At 43.6% G+C, this 16,891-nt stretch overlaps 1 protein-coding gene across 2 annotated transcripts; it reads left to right on the forward strand.

Moving 5' to 3' along the window:
* The first annotated feature begins 210 nt into the window (after positions 1–210).
* Positions 211–15,611, forward strand: RSBN1 (round spermatid basic protein 1). Of its 2 annotated transcripts, XM_086627444.1 has the most exons (8): positions 226–557; positions 597–643; positions 4,151–4,821; positions 11,454–11,591; positions 12,010–12,152; positions 12,703–12,870; positions 13,809–13,917; positions 14,210–15,611. In XM_086627444.1, exons 1-8 carry the CDS (start codon positions 226–228, stop codon positions 14,669–14,671), a joined length of 2,070 nt encoding a protein of 689 aa, XP_086483570.1. In that variant the 3' UTR covers positions 14,672–15,611. The 2 variants fall into 2 exon arrangements, with proteins under 2 accessions (XP_086483571.1, XP_086483570.1); XM_086627445.1 differs by having other exon boundaries at positions 211–643.
* The last annotated feature ends 1,280 nt before the right edge of the window (positions 15,612–16,891 follow it).

The following is a 16,891-nucleotide window of genomic DNA, read 5'->3' on the forward strand; positions in this document are numbered from 1 at the left end:
CCCCCGCCATGTCGCCCCGCGGTTAGCGCGGCCCGCCCCGCGCGCCACCGCCCGCTCACGTGACCGCCCCCGCCCCGCCGGCCGCGGCCCGCGCATGCGCCCGCCGGCGGACTACACTTCCCGGCGCACCGCCGCGAACTACAGCTCCCAGGGGGCGCCGCGCGGCGCCTGCGCGCTGCGGGCTGGCGCTCGGGCCATTTAAATGTGTGTGAGGGAGACTGTGAAATGGCTGCGCAGGTCGCTGCGGTGCGCGCCGTGTCCCGGGCCCCGGAGGAGCCGCCCTCGCTCCCCTCGGGGGACCGGCCCGGCCGGCCTCGCGGCGGCGGGCGGCGGCGGCGGGGCCCCCCCGGCGAGGCGGCGGGCGGCAAGCGGGCGCGGCTGAGCCAGCAGCTGCTGGCGGGGCCCGGCCCGGCGGAGCCGCTGCCCCCGGCAGCCCTGCCCGGCCTGCCCGCCGCCGCCGGGATCTTCGCCTTCTCCCCGCTCAGCCTGCCGCCGCCCGGCGCCCTCGAGGAGCGCCGCCACCACCACCACCGGCACCGCCCCGCCGCCGGCCCCGAGCCCGGCCGCCCGGTCGCCGGGCCGCCGCAGAAGGCGAGGCGGGGCAGCCCCGCGGACGGAGCAGCCGGGCGGCCCGGCAAGCGAGGTGAGGAGCCGGGAGCAGCGGGGCTGGCGGTGGGTGCCCGGTGGCCGCCGGGCCGGTGTAGGTCGCCTCCGGCAGCCGTACGAGCCCGCCCGCCGCGTCCCTCGGCCGGCCCGGCCGCGGAGCGGTGCGCTGCGGCGGAGCCGCTCGCTCGGCCTCGGCCGCCCGGGCGAAGGCGGGAGCGGAGGGAAATGCGGAGCGCCCGCGGTCTGTTCGCGCGGGGCAGCGCGGCCGTAGCGGTTGGTGTCGGTTCCTGCCGTGCGGGGCCCGCTGAGCCCCGGTGCGTGCCCGGGACCCGCTGCCGGCGGCCCTGAGAGCAGCGGGGGCTCTGGGGGTGCCGCGCTCGGAGCTGCCTCTTCGCAGGTCAAACCCCCGGCGCTTCGGGGCGAAGCCGTGTGTTCCTGTCGCGTCCTGGAGCCGGGACACCGCCGGGCTGGGTGCGGTGTGGGGGGGTTTGCTGGTGGCTTTTAATAGACGCGCTGGGGCTTCGCTGATAGAAAGGCCAGAACGACTCTGGATTTCGGGGTGGGGGTGTTTTGGGTTTTTATGTGTTTGTTGTTTGTTTTTTTTTTTTTTTAAAACAGTACAGAATGACTGTTTTCGTTCTGCTCACAAATTTGTGACAGTAAAAAAGCCTCTTAGTGAGAGTAACATAAATAGAAAGCAATTGCAAAAGCTGCTGTGATAAAGATACTACGTTCTCATTTGTGCTCCAGGAATATATGTGAAGGTCTTGTGCCAAAGAAACCAAACGTGCAAGTGCTTATGAAAGTGAGGTCTGTAATGTGAACTCCGGATAGTTTTGCCCATTCTTAAGACAGCACTGTTACGGGGAGAGACTTTCCACTGCTCTTTAATGCTTCCAAACCCCTGTGTTTGATTGGTGACTGTCAAAGCTACTGGATTGTGAATTTCGGGCTTTAGCTTGGTAAGCGTTGCTAAAGCTGCAGCAGTGGTATATCTGTGTAGACTGAGAGTGTCACTGTATCCCAGTTCTAACCCAGTCATCAAACGAGGCTGTTCTATTAAGCAAGGCTTAAACATTGCTAAAATTACTGTCTGAATTCCAGATTTGCAAAGGAAGAGGTTAGCTGTTTGCTAAGTGGAAGTCTGAAGCTCTTGACTACTTGTCCTAGACTGCATACGTAGCGGGTTTTCGGATGGAGCTGGCTTTCGCTATCAGTTTTTATTTCTAAGTGTAATCTCATTAAGCTGCCTATTTATTTGACTATACTATGCTTATCTTTGGCCACAGGTGGCAATGAACATCTCTGGTGTTTTTGCTGTTTAATAGTGATACTAGTGTGTTCAGTTATGTGGTATCTGATCTGATACTTTTAGACTATCTGAGTTATTGACACTGCTGTTCTACCTCACTGCGAGAGCGTGTAGTTTGATGACCTGACTATACCTTTCTTGGTTTCTGAAGTACTGGAGGCTTTCCTTTTATGGAAAGAAATAATTAAAACTATATTTCCTTCAAGATTGTCAGGCATTACCACAGCGTCACTGTTTAGCTTCACTTAACACAGAGGTTACTCTCACTGTAGTAGTGGGACTCTGCTGTGTTCAGTTGGTAGAGCAGCAGTCAGGATAGCTTTTATCCTGAAAATAGACCAGTGATCACTGGAAGTTCCAAAATGCCAACAGTGCTAGGTGTACGTCTGCTATTAAGGAATATCTTCAAACAGGAAGGAAGATACTATGAATTAAAACCAGTGCATATGCGAGGTTTTTAAAGTGTATCTAAAATTAGAAATGCTTAAAATAAGACACCTTTAACAACCGAAAATTAACTTAGGAACATCTGCAGGGAAGTATTCCTAAAAGCTCTGTGGTGGCATTAAATTCTTGTTTAGTTTCAGCTTGGAATCTCTCATCCCACCAGAACAAAGATCTTCTGTGTGATTAGTGTGTTCGTTACAGTTAGTAAAGCACTATGTGTACTTGAGAGCTTAGTGATTGAGTAAGCTTATGCACACTTAACTTCTGAGACTTCTAGAAAAGCTGATTCGAAGAACCATTTCAGTTGATTTACCAAAACAAGGGATGCCACCTTTCCTTTCCTGGTTTCCCTGGCTGTAGCATAAAAATAAGGGCACTTGCTGTTTGTAAAGGCGAACAGCAGAGCTGTGAAAACTTGTATTTCAGGTCCTAAGACAATTGTATGAAGTTAGTATTAAGCAATCAACTCTTTCTTGGCTTCATGAGTAATTCTGTTCATTACACCAGGCTGTTGTGAAGGTCAGTAATGACATGGTTAAATACGTGCACCTTCAAGTTTAGTCTAACCCCAGTAGTTATCATTACACCTTTCCTATGGATCAGTGCAACATGTTTTTTTTCTTTAACTTCAATGACTGCAAGAGAATAAAGAGGGAATACAAATGGGATAGCTTTGCAGACAAAGAAAGGAAATTTTGCTAGCACAAAGCCCTGTGCTGTGGGAAACTGAAAAACTTCAGCTATTGCATCTTCTAGTCAGATGTTCCCTTCAGCAGCAGATTGCTCCGAGCCCTGTAGCTGTCCTGGTAGTACAGCTCTTAGTTTTATGTGAGTTGTTGGCATGAAATAGTTCTTGGATTCAGGCAGATTAAAATCTTGTTTTGGCAATTGAGCTTTTTAACAGCTGGGCCATCAAGATTTCTACTGCTGTCACTTGCTAAATATTGTTTGAATTAGTTTTTATTCATAAAAGGTGAGCAATTAAACTATTACATTTTGCCTAACAGAACTAGTTCTTTACATTTTATCTCTCAGCCTTTAGCCTTTTACAGGTTGATTAATCTTTTTAAAAAATCCAAACAAAACCAACAACCAACCAGGCAAAAACCACCACCAACCAACCACCTCTTAATTTCTAGCTCTGAATTAACTGAATAGTTAACTGTAAGACCGGCAAACGATAGCTGAAGAGGTGGATGTGATGATTTGGATCCTTTAATGCAAAAGATCAGTGGTCTAAGATTATTTTTTATTTTATTACTTAACTACTTTAAGTATTTTTACCTCTAAATGTCAATAATGCTTATGCCTCTTCAGTTGCACTCTGTTTTGCTTCTGTATTGTGTATCCAAAATCAGGGAAGTGTTCTGTAATTAAAGTCTTAATGTTTAAATGTTATGCATACTTGTTTATCTTTCTCCCCTGCATGGCACTGCCTTAAATGTCAGAAGTTACTAATGTACTTAATCATAGATGTTCTGAAATATGGACTCCTTTTAAAGGTGTTCTAGTAAATCTAGAGTTAAAAATTTTAAAATAAGGTATTTCCAAAACATTAAGCTTGAGTTTTAGAAGTTTTCCTTAATTCAGGGCTTTCTTTGCATAATAACCAGATGTACTATGGTTTTTGTGGCATAGTTAAGTCTGGTGAGTCAAAAGTCAGGGTATTGCTGTGGTCAGTCTTCCTGGGAATAGACAGCTTTAGCCAGCAAGAGGGGTTAATTCTTTTGGGGTAAATATGCTGCAACTGCAGAACTCTAATCCTCTCTTTATTGTTGCTGCCAGAAACTCCAGATGAAAATGGCAAAACCCAGCGAGCTGACAGTCTTATCATGAAGAAGATAAAGAAAAAAAAGAAAAAGAAACACCGGGAAGATATGAGGGGAAAACGCCTCAAGATGTACAACAAGGAAGTGCAGACAGTGTGTGCTGGACTCACTCGCATCGACAAAGAGACTCTGTCTCAAGGACAGTGTGGTAACATGGAAATGAACCAGGAATCCTTCAGGTACCTGAAGGATGAGCAGCTCTGCAGACTGAATTTGGGTATGCAGGAATATCGAGTACCCCAGGGAGTGCAGACGCCGTTTGTGACGCACCAGGAGCATTCTGTTCGCAGCAGCTTCTTGAAAACTGGCACTAAATTTAGTAACTTCATTCATGAAGAACATCAGTCCAATGGTGGTGCTCTGGTCCTTCATGCTTACATGGATGAACTCTCATTTTTGTCTCCAGTGGAGATGGAGAGATTTGCCGAGGAGTTTCTCGCGTTGTCATTCAGTGAAAATGATAAAAATGCAGCTTACTATGCTTTAGCCATCGTACATGGAGCAGCTGCTTATTTACCAGACTTCCTGGATTACTTTGCTTTTAACTTTCCTAACACTCCAGTGAAAATGGAAATCTTGGGCAAGAAGGACATTGAGACAACAACGATTTCAAATTTTCACTCTCAGGTAAGAACTGTTTAAAGGCATAGAAGTTGCACAACACCTAGATTTGCTTAATCCCATTAATCCAGAGCAGGGGTGGCCTAAAATAGGGGGGGACACCATTTTTTTTCCAAGCGGATAAAAAAAGATGATGCTGGGACTACTACTGTGCTATTTATTTCTGTTCCTGCCTAAAGCTCTCTTGTGCCCACTGATAGCTGGTGGATCACACTTCAGATGCTGGTAACTGTGACCCGTCGAAAGATCTGCGCTGATCTTCTGGCAGATGTTCAGTTATCCCTTGAACTTGGGAGAACACTGACGTTGTTTGACATGGTGGACAAGTCTGTATGAAGATTGTGTAGATTGCAAATACTAACGCTGCTTTTTCTGTTCAGTACATCTGGGGTTTTTTTGCAATGACATTACTTCCCAAGTTTCAGTATATCATTCACAACAAGTGAGGCTTTTTTCGCCTCTTAATTCTATCAGTAGCTGGTTCTGGGTGTTTAAACTTTGCAACTTCAGAGAGGTGGTTAGCATATCTTTTTAATTGCCTTTGAAAAAGGCTTTCATTTTATGTACTACCTTGATTTTCATAGTGGACTTAAACTGTCTTAAATTGTCGAACTGTATCTCCATGTAACTCAAATGGATGCAACAGTAATAACTCGGCTAGTTTCAAGATTGCTGCGTGAAAACCCCTTGCATGTGGCTCTCGTGGTGGAGCTCAGAAGTATCTATGAACATACAGCAATGAGACAGTTTAGATAAATTTTGTTTCGGATGGAATAAAACCTCTTCCTGCTTGCTCTAGTCTGGGAACAGGTTCAAACTACTGGTTACTTTTAGAGTCTTTATTCAAGACCTTGATTACTTTTACTGGTTCACCTGTTGGAAGGAAAAACTTGAAACTCTGTAGTGGAGTGCACTTCAGTGCTGTTGGAACAGACCTTTAGCAACAGGCTCTGAAGTGGTCATGCTTGTGGATGGGCTATCTGGATCTCTCCAGAGCTTTCTGAATGCTTATAAGCAAGATTTACACTGAAAAAAACCAGTTACTCCTTTACAGAAAGCTGTCGTGTGGTCACTTGCAGAATATTTGGATACTTTCCAGCATTTATCACAGATACCATTAAATTAGTAGTTCGGACACTTAGCTGTTGATTCTGTTTGACAATGAGTAGCTGCTGCAGCACTTACTTTAAAACATCTTCTGTTTCTTGGTTTAAGTAATTCTTTGTGCTGGCAGAGCTGCATGAGAGCACACAGGACTCCAAAAAGTCTAACTGATGGGCACGCAGACTGCTGCTATCAGCAGGAATGCTTTTGCACAATACACACGTGTGCTCTGCAGATGTGAAACTTGTCCGCAGGTTGCTCTTCTGTATTAGGGATTTATTCGTGTTCTCTGGCATCGTGATTATGTTCTAGTTTACTTTGTGTGAATGTGATGGCCCCTAAAATGGCTAAACAGTGCCAATTAGATAATTAACAATTACACTTTTTCTTGGCGAATGTCTTGTGAGCATGTATAGCTTATCCTGTAAGTACTAGAAATGTGAGGAATGTATGGTAATAAATAAGAGGCTTCACTGTGTTATAGTCCGTGCTGGTATTGCAATTAATCCTGTTTTAAGTACTGTCTGAACTTAATTGAGTCAGGACATAAGTTTCAGTGGGTCTGAAACACCTCTCTACACCCAGCCTCAGCACGGCCTGGTTAATCCTCTCTGGCTGAGTTTGTTAGTGCCATTCACACGCTGAGCTGACACAAAGTAGAGTTGGGCCAACCCTCGGAAAGCTGAACCAGGGCTCTTCAGAGAATATAGATTGGGGTAAAGCGTCTGGTTTAAGGGTGCATTGAAATCGGTGGTGGATTCCACTGTGGTAGCTGCATGCTGTTCAACCTCAAGTTTTGCAAGCTGGTGTATCTTTGAATAGAGAGGGGTAAAATGCCCTGCCTGAGGGTGTGCAGGGGGTGAGTCTGGCTGTTCCTGCTCTTCCTCGGCAGCACTGCTGGAGAATGAACTAACTGGCTAAGCCTTGCTTTTGGACTGTCCTGTATGAGAAACTGTACAGTACAACACAAAAGCACTTTATAGTTACAGTAGCATTGTATGCTGCAACCCTGATTTTGTTTGTTGTTGAAGATACCGAGTTCGGTCACCTCCCTCCTAGGCCAAACCTTCTGTGTGCTGGGCTGTGCCGAGGGGCTTGGAGTGTTAGGGAGTCTCGAGGCCTGGAGACTTGGTGTCAAGAAATCAAACTTTAATCTGTAAACTGCAAGTTAATTGAAAGTTAATGTGACCTTTGGCTTGTTGGCTGTTCAGCTGTGTCGCGTACCTCTTCAGACAAACTGAATTTTAGTAGGAAGCGTCTCCAGTTCAAAATAAGGACTTTAATCTGGAAGACTTCATAAAAAAATCTAGTGATGATTAACTCCCTTGCAAGGTGAATGCCTTTGTTCTCAGGGCAGTGAAGACAATGTGAACTGGGTGTTTGTAACAAAGCACCCCAGTATGTATTTGTAGTATAACTGTTTGGTTTCCGTGTAAAGTACTTCAGCTTCAATGTTCTCTGGACTTTTTTGCTTGCATTGACTCTGGCTCGTTTGTTGTAACACTTTAGTGTGGAAGCTGAGCTTTAGTTTGGAGCTATTCCCTTGGGCTAAGAGCTTTCAAGACTCCAGTCACTGAACAGTAATTTGAAAGATTTCCTCGTAAGAGTGTACTTCAGTTTGGAAGTTCCCCAGCAGTGCAGCTAGAATGAACTCTTACTTTCCCTGTCAGCTGTTTCACTACAACTGCTTCTGGGCCTGCTCAGTGGACTGGAATATATTTAGACTTGAAAAACCACTTCTGTTTTGTTGTTTGTTTGGTTGTTTTTTTAAGAAGTAACTGATCAGGCGCCTGGTCAGTTGTCTGTATGGTCCACAGAACAGTTAAGCTGCCACAAAGGAGTGGAGTTCTGGGAACAGGCAGGAAAGAGTACGGGGAAGTAGGTTTTGCATAAGCTGCTCTTCCTTCTGGGAGGGAGGTGGGGCGAGTTTTCCTGCTGTCTAGGTTACCCTGTTCCTGACAGTCTCCGTTAATGAACCATGTCACAGTTTGGTTGTCTACCCCATCTTAACTTTTCCTTCTCCTGATAAAAGGTATTCTGAAAGGGCAATTTCTTTTTTTTTTTGAACAGAAGCTATCAAAGTATGGAATGGAGAAATTGTGCATCTGTACCACAGACTTAATTTGATTTATCACTTCAGCCATATAGACAATGCCTGATGGTCTTCCTGAAGTATCTGACAGGTTTTAGTCAAACACAAACCCTTACTGTAATGGCATGTCACACTGCCCCCTTTCCTTCTTGTTGTACATGGTCATAACCCTTCTTGTGTTCCGGCTTTCTTCCTTGTAGCAAAGTGTTTGCATGGTTGGTTTTACAGCTGGCTTGACACTGAAATAGTGTTGCTGTCAACTGATTGATGCTTTTCTTGGAACTAGAGAGAAACTTCTGACACCTAACCTCATTCATCTCAAGCTGCTCTACAATGTCTCCGGCACACTTAAGAGCTGATTTTAATCCTACCTGTAACTCCACTTGCAGTGTGATACTGGATATCTAGTATCTAGTAGGTCTGCTAGGTGACAGACAGGGAAGTAAGTGATTGCTGTTTGGTGTTTTGAAAGGGTACAGGACACCTGAGTGCCCTTTCAGTACCCTGATGGTCCTTCTACAACAGTGAAGATGGATCACATAGTGCACTATAGATAGTGGCAGTTAATAGTCCACTAAGGTTTTTAAAGAAGCACAGAGACCAAATTATAGCAATGAAGGTGCTGTGGCAAGAAGTTGTTAACTTCTGACAGCCATGTAAACTGGAATCATCCAGGCTAAGTTCCTAAACAAGAATTCAACCTTAAACAAAAATAAGAAACTCTGAGAAGGGTCCTAGTGGATATAACTTCAGGTATTTTGTAATCTCATCTTTCTTGCCTGAAAAGAGGGCTGCGTGAAGATGGCTGCAAAGGTGAGGAGATGAAATTAATATAGCTGTTAAGAGTGCATCTGGAGCACTTGGCAAATGAAAGGTCAAAGTCGTTTGCAAGAAGGTGCAGCAAGCAGGTTACTTGGTCTTCCTTTCCAGCTGGGTGGCTTGGTGTCCCGAGAGTACGATGCCTATTTAGATTGTCATGAACGTGCAGTTATGACATGCAAGGTCTTGGTATGCTCCATATTCTTGAGGCCACTGACCGAAGCAGTGCTGTTGCCATTTTGCTGCTCTGAAGGAATTAAGGATGAGACAAACTGTATATGAAGGAATATTTTATAGCATATTAAACTGATAGACTACTTCCCCTGTGATTGAGGTGCTTGAGATGAATGCGGCAGCCTGCTGGGGACTGCCATGAGGTAGTACGTGTTTTCAGGCTAAACACTTCCTGGTTTTAATTCTCAAGTGTGTATTTCTTTAAATTCTATAAAAACTAGCAATATATTGAAATCCAGTACTTCCTTAAAGTATTTCTAGTGTATCTTTTGTAGCTCTTGAATTCTTTCCATTTTTTTATTGCATTCCAGTGCGTTAAGAAAAATTAAATGTTAAAGCTTCTAGTTTTTGTACCCTTTGAAAATACTGCAAGGAAAAACTGCATATGGTATTATAATTCATTTTAACTTGTGACAAACAAGTGTGAAATACTAGTGAATCTCAACTGGTGGTTTCAGTAGAACAATCTCACCTGGAGTGGTCTGTCTCCACTGGCTTTAATGGTGCCGGGTGGTTCCACTTAACTGGCTTGCAGCCCAGAACAGTTCAGTCCTTCGCTCTCCAGTAGGTGTGCAGAACCAGGCTGATGCTACGGGCTTCCAGTACTGCTACGCTTAATGGCATTCTAGGTTACTGGTGGAACCGTTCCGTTTTACTGATGTTAGATATGAACCTTTGCTGATAATGTTCTAATAGGATTTGGGGACTTCACTTCCTCTTAGGGCAACAGCCAAAAAGAATTAACAGCCTCTGAAGAGAGTGCCTGGTTCATAAAATCTGTACGGTCAAACCCGGAAAGCTGAGATGTGCTCTTGCAGCTGCTGGTGGTGGTCTGGAGGGACACGGAGGTGGAGTGCTGGAGCTACACAGTGGAGTTCTTGGAGTTCTTAAGATGCAGCCTTCTGTGCGTGCAGGGAGAGGGGATGAGGCGCAGCCGTTGGCCTAGGGCTGAGGAGTAAAGCCATACGTGAAGTCATCTTTGGCTCCTGCGTAGCTTGTGGTTGGAGCGTAAGTGTGCAGTCAGTGCTGACCTGCCAGCTGCACGTGTACAAAGCTAAAGAAAAGAGGATTCTGGAAACAGGAGTGAACTAAACTCCTGCAATTAAGCAGCTAAATATCTGTGGTTGCTGCTAGAGGATAAAACTGCCGCAGTAACTGTAACTCTTGCTTTATTAGTCTTTCCTGATTTATCTTTAACAACTTCATGGAGTAGTTTAACTACATCTGGTTTGTTGGCTAAACTGCAAAACTTCAACCTGTGCTGCTTCATACATATACTGCTTCATACATATAATCTAGAAATGGAGTCATAAAAGGTATCACACTTTCTGTGCATGACTAAAAATTGCAAATTTACCAGCAACCCTCTGTCCTTTGTACCAGTCCCCCACTTAGCCATGGAGATTGGCTGTAGCTTTTCACCACTAGAACCAGTTGATGAATGTAGAGAGGCTGTTGAAGAGTGATGGAATGTTGGGGCTCAGACACAACTGAGTAAACAAACCAGACTAATTATGGCAGAATTTCTCATCTTTTAAGACTGAGTAGCTGCTGCATCTACATACAACCTACTCTGTGGCCGTATGGCGTGTTACAGCTGCAGTCCATAGGATGGGACCGGGCAACACTGTGGTCTTGCTAGTGGTTCTCCTGTGGGAACAGGAAATGGGCAAGAAAAGCTTCCAGATGACCTGAGAAAGTAGGACAGTGTGTGCTACAGAGGTGACAAAAAGCTGTGGGATTAGAGCTGCAGCAGGTTATATTGCAGATGGCAATCCTAAAATTGTTCTACATGAACACTGAAATGCACGCTTGACCACTAGCTAGACCTCATTTCCTCAATTTTTTTTGTCCAGTTTTGTGTATATGCCATAGCAATATTACCAGAACCACTGCATGGGGGACACCCAGATTTTTCACTGCAGCCATAGGGAGCAGGCCTGTGGTGCATGGCTGAAAAGAGGAACGCACGTATTTCAGTGGCGTGCGGTTTGAAACGTCGATGCAAAGGTCAGCCACACACATTCGTAGAGAGTCTGAACTGGTGAAAGACCGAATCACAATGAAACTTTGTGTGGTGGTGTTCTCAAGTCAGCCTGAAGTGTTGCATTGTTCTTGAATGAGTCAAGTACTAACTTGCTGTTATTCACACTGCAAAAATATTTCCTGTCAGTAATGCAGACAGGAGTTCCTTTCTCTTGGCATACCCTGTGGGCATCTGTTCTAAACAATCGCTGTGCATGTTCCCAAAGGCATCTCTAATGAAATAGATGGAGATGAGTCCAAGATCCATCCCAGCTGTGACCTGGTGCACTACATGAATCGTTTTCGTGTCCTGTAGCAGAACTAACCCTGTGGCGACACTGTCTCTTCCTTGCTGGCCCCTCAGGTCAATCGAACATACTGCTGTGGAACCTACAGAGCGGGACCAATGCGGCAGATCAGCCTCGTTGGAGCGGTGGATGAAGAAGTTGGGGACTACTTCCCAGAATTTCTAGATATGTTAGAAGAATCTCCGTTTCTCAGAGTAAGCAGTAACTTGTGTTTTGTTTAGAGCACTATGGATATTTAAAGGATTACTAAATTTCATATATTTCCAAGTAATTAGAAACCACGAAGTATTTTCTCTATCAATGTGCCTGTTTGGACTACTGAGGCACATTCCTGTGTCCAAACAAAAGGTTCCGAGTGAGCTAGTTACAGTTGTGCATATAACTGAAAAATTAAATATAGCTTATCGATATACACTACATAATCATCTCCTTCCCTAAAAAGCAAGTTGATCAAGTTAGCTTGGGATGTGTTTTACCTCTTTTTTTCTATGCAATTCTTTTGACAGCAGATTTGAACCGGTTTTACCAAAGGCATCATTTAATTTTTCTATCTCACCCAGTGTTTTGTGTTATGTGTGTTTTGTGGGTTGTTTTGGTTTTGTTTTCTTTTAGATGACTTTGCCCTGGGGTACTCTCTCAAGTCTCAGACTCCAGTGCAGGTCACAAAGTGACGATGGTCCCATAATGTGGGTGAGACCAGGAGAGCAGATGATCCCAACAGCTGATATGCCAAAATCGCCGTTCAAACGGCGCCGGTAAGGTTTTGCTTTCGTTTCCTATTAAAGGTAAAACATTGCAGTTACATCTGCATTTGATTTGAGAACAAAACCGAAATACTTTGTATAACTAGTTCTTCAGAAGGCTCCTTCACAGATTTAAGATTTTAATTTGCTTCAAATTGGTTCAGTGGGTAACACGAATGTTATTTGTGATGGTAATTTTATTTCGCCCCTTTTCATAGTAGTATGTCCTAGATTGATGCATTCTTAAGATTGAAACCTGTTTTTATTTCAGGAGACTTGTTTTATTCATCTTCTGGGGAAAGAACTGGTTTGGTGGTGGGGGCAGGTGAAAGGCTCTAAAAAAGCAGAGATCCTTACACTGTCCCTGTCACACTTCAATGTTAGTGCTAAAGCACTTGTAATACTGTCTGCTTTCTCAGGAAATACTGTGGTATAGTGGTGTACTTGCTATCTTTCCCAGAAAGAGTGTTCTGAAGAAAAAACTTTAGGAGATAAAGAATATAAGTTTTCATTTTTGAGTAGTCTGAAACGTTTTTCAGTATGCCCGTTTATCATGTTGTAGGTCAATGAATGAAATAAAGAATCTCCAGTACCTACCTCGGACCAGCGAGCCCCGGGAGGTTCTGTTTGAAGACAGAACAAGAGCTCACGCTGATCATGTGGGCCAAGGGTTTGACTGGCAGAGTACAGCTGCTGTAGGTGTTCTGAAGGCTGTACAGTTTGGGGAATGGTAAGTGCCGCTGAAATGCAACTGTTCGAGTAGGAGGGGGGAATTGTAAGCATTTTCTCTCTTAAAAAATCCTTGGAGAACAAACCTAATCAAAGAAATAGTTTAAACCGTGTAATGAGATAAGTGCTCTCTAGAGCTTGGAAAATACAAACTGTATACCTACTATTTTTTCCTCTTCCTGAGGCAGTAGAAAAGCTGTAACAACAGTTTGCAGAAAACTTTAGTGATGTACGAAATAAGCCCTAAGATACCATGCCTGGACCACCATCCGTGCTTGTTCTTTTCCTGACGGTGTATACTAATGCTAACTTCTGTAACTTGTCTCAGAACTCAATACAATCCATTTCACAGCTGCAGGGCTTTTTCATTTCACGTACCCAGGACATTGCTGTTGACCTTGCACAGAAACTCGACTTGCGTCACTTTCGTTTCTAGCAGTTACAGTAGAAATTGGATAGCATCATTAGATGTTCATATGAATAAAAGGTGCCATGGATTCACAGCCCTTGAATAAAGCCCAGCTCCTCATTGCTTTGCCTTCAGAGTTACTTTGTTACTTTATGTTTTTCCTTTAATACGGAATTGTTGTGTCTGATTATAGCATGGAAGAATTGAGGCCAGTTGTGGTTCCTAGAACATACAGAGAACTGTGATAGTGGCGATTTGAACCTAATTCTTGGACACTTCGGTATAGTATTTGTCCATGAAAACATTGCTTTGTTGTGTATCCATCAAGAAAGAAGTAAAATTAAAACAAAAAGAAATCTATGAATTATACCTCCTTTTCAAAATAATGTGTATCGAGAAGTGGTGAGACCTAATGTGCAGTGTAAAACTGAAGTAGGTCGTTGGTTCAATGAAACTTCTTGCTGTAAAGAGCTATAGTTCTCTAAATCTCAGATTCTTCAAAAATTCCTCAAATTCTCATCTTTTTCTAGGAGTGACCAGCCTCGTATAACCAAAGATGTGGTTTGTTTCCATGCTGAAGATTTCACTGACGTCGTGCAGAGACTTCAGCTGGACCTGCATGAACCTCCAGTGTCACAGGTACCGACTCTCGTTGGCTTGGGTTGGGCTCAGTCCTGTCAGCCAGAACAGTGCAGCCTCCCCTCAGCCTGCTGTTCTCAGCTGCACAATGCTCTTAACTGTTCGTTGTCCCCTTCTGCGATGTGCAAATGAGACAAATGGTATTTTAAAAGTCCAATTCATGTTTAAATTTGAAGTTTTATGTGTTAAACATTCTTATTTAGACACAAAGCAGGGCTGAAAATAGATGATACTGAATTTGCTGACTCTGAACAGAATACACCACTAACTTTGCCGTCTTTCCTTCTCTCAGTGTGTTCAATGGGTGGACGAAGCCAAACTAAACCAAATGAGACGGGAAGGCATTCGCTATGCTAGAATTCAGTTGTGTGACAATGACATCTACTTCATCCCTAGAAATGTCATTCATCAGTTCAAAACAGTGTCAGCAGTCTGCAGCTTAGCCTGGCACATAAGACTTAAACAATATCACCCTGTGGGGGAGACTGCTCAGAGTGCAGAAAGCAATCCAAGCTTGAACAGTAGCGTTCCTGGAAAGACCAAGTCGGAAGGCGAACCCCAGAGTGAGGGTGTCAAATCAGAGTCTGAAGAACCAGGGCTAGAAATGCAGCTCACGACAGGGGCGCTCTCCTCCTCTGTTTCTTCAATATCAGGACTTGTGCAACCAGATCAGGTGGCCCAGCCCCTTCCAGGTTTTAAAATAGAGTCTGATCAGCAACACAATCCACAGGATCATGCAGGCTCTTCTGTGTGATATGTATATAATCAAACGTTTTTTTAACAACTTTTTAAAATTTTGATGTGAAGTTATAGTTTTATAACTGGCTTATGTTTTATTGGAGAAATCTTGCCTATAATTCTATAAAGAAAGGTGACATTCCAAAATGTCAAGCATATCTTTTTTACACAGATTATGCAAAATTCAAGTTGTATTTTAACCCCTTAGTACAACCTGTAACAGTGGTCTACCACTTCTTTCTGTTTAAGTAAAGAGATATTGAATATCTCCTCAAAGTCAGGATGAAATTCCTCCAGGAACCTAAAATGATTCAAATATATTGGTCAGTGTTATTTCCCTACTTTTACTTTATCTCTGATCTTCACCAGAAAGTGATGCTTTTGTAGAAGACTTGCAAAGTGACTCTCCCATCTCATTTTAATTGCTTTAAAAAAAAAGAGAAAGCACAGCACTTTTGATGATTTGTGAAAATTTTTGGTATGTCTGTTCTTGATGTGTTGGTTTATATACAAGCTGTAGAAATTGATCTCTATTTCTTACGGTTCCTACAAAGGTGATCTGTAACCTGAACTGAAGAAAGTGTCTGATCCTGTTGAAATGCAATGACTTACTGACCTAATGCTTTTCATAGCACTGCTTATGTTCGATCCGAGGGTTTTGCTTCCAAAATACATCTTCCCTGAACGTGATTAATACTAGTGTCAGAATTAGAGAACCTATTGGTAGTCTTGTGGAGGAAACTGCTATCTTTGAGCACTTTAAGGCTTTAAAATACTAACCAACTTGGCAGCTTGTTTTGGTCGGGTCATAGCGTGTCCAGTGGAACCACACTTTCCCGTGTCCTGATGCACTTGATGTGATAGCGTGGAGCTGGGAACTGACGTACACAGCAAGGCTCTCCTCCTCCTAGGAAGTGATGTACTACTATTCACAATAAAAGTATTATGGCATTGGACTGCTGTTTCCATGTGTAGCTTCTGGGTGCCCAGGTGCTGTGGAAAAATCAGTGGCACATGCTAAATATGTAGGGTGTCAGCTATCAACACTTTTTAAACAATATTTCGATATTTCTCGATGTTGACGTGTAGTCTGTATTTGACTTTCACTCACCCCATTTATTACTGCCCTTTCCAGTCATCAAAAGGAAAAGCCCTGTCCCTTTCTCCCTCTCCCCTCCCCTTCCCACATTTAGAGTACAAGCTGGGTTTTGGTGCAACTGAAGCTGTCTCCGGATAACTTTATTTGTTCTAATCCTCACTGGGGTAGGAAAGATTTGAAACACTATGTTAGACTAGACAAAAGCAAAGATGCTGTGTTAGTTCTGGATGCATCTTTTTAATATTGATTATTACTCTTCTCTTTATAAGGGTCTCTAAAATATGTTACTCTATTATAAATCTTACTTTGTGCAATATTGTTTGTGTAGGCTTTTATATACATATTAGCACCTCAGTGTAGAGGTCACTATTTTAAACTGATAGAAGAATAATCATCAGAAGATACTGCAGTGATTAGTTAGAACCTGTATTACTCCTTATGTGTATGTATGTATTGTCTTCGGTACAAAAAAATGAGGACTAGGAAATATTTCAATTTAAAACTAATTTACAGATTGAAGTGGTAGTGACTTGTTTAGTAATCTGTGTAAATAAGGTGTTAGAATGGAAAGCTTTTATGATGAAAAGTAATGTGATTCACGCAGGGGTGTAATTTAATCTTAGGAGAAATTCTAGATGACCCAGACTGGTCCATAAGTGACCTGTCTGTTCTCTGGTGGGTTTTTTCCACTTTTTATGTTGAGAGGAATTTCATAGCTTTAAGGGTTGTGCAAAGTAAAATTCCTCACAGGCAATAGTGGTTTCAGTTCATCCTTTGCATTCAAAGATCCTGTTACCCGAGGGTGTTCTTTCCTTCTTACGGAGTCTGCTAGTCTTCCAAGTGCCCGTTTAACTTCTCACGTGTGCTGTTCTTTGGTCACGGCAGTGGAGGTGCAGCGGTAAGGTGGCCGTTCCCTGGCAGCCAGCACTGCGTACAACCACTCAGGAACTGGCAAACCTGCAGATAACCACAGTGAGTCTGCAAACGTAACTCTAGAGGCAGAATAAACAGATTAAGAGCCCCCCATATGCCAACCTGTCTGGTTTATAAGGAAAGTTGAAATAGAATGAAGAGGGAATCAATTTGGAAGTCCTCTGTAAATTCCAACAGAATGTTTGCAAATGGATAAAGGAAGAA

Source organism: Tauraco erythrolophus, chromosome 27, assembly GCF_009769465.1.
Source record: "Tauraco erythrolophus isolate bTauEry1 chromosome 27, bTauEry1.pri, whole genome shotgun sequence".
Taxonomy (NCBI): domain Eukaryota; kingdom Metazoa; phylum Chordata; class Aves; order Musophagiformes; family Musophagidae; genus Tauraco; species Tauraco erythrolophus.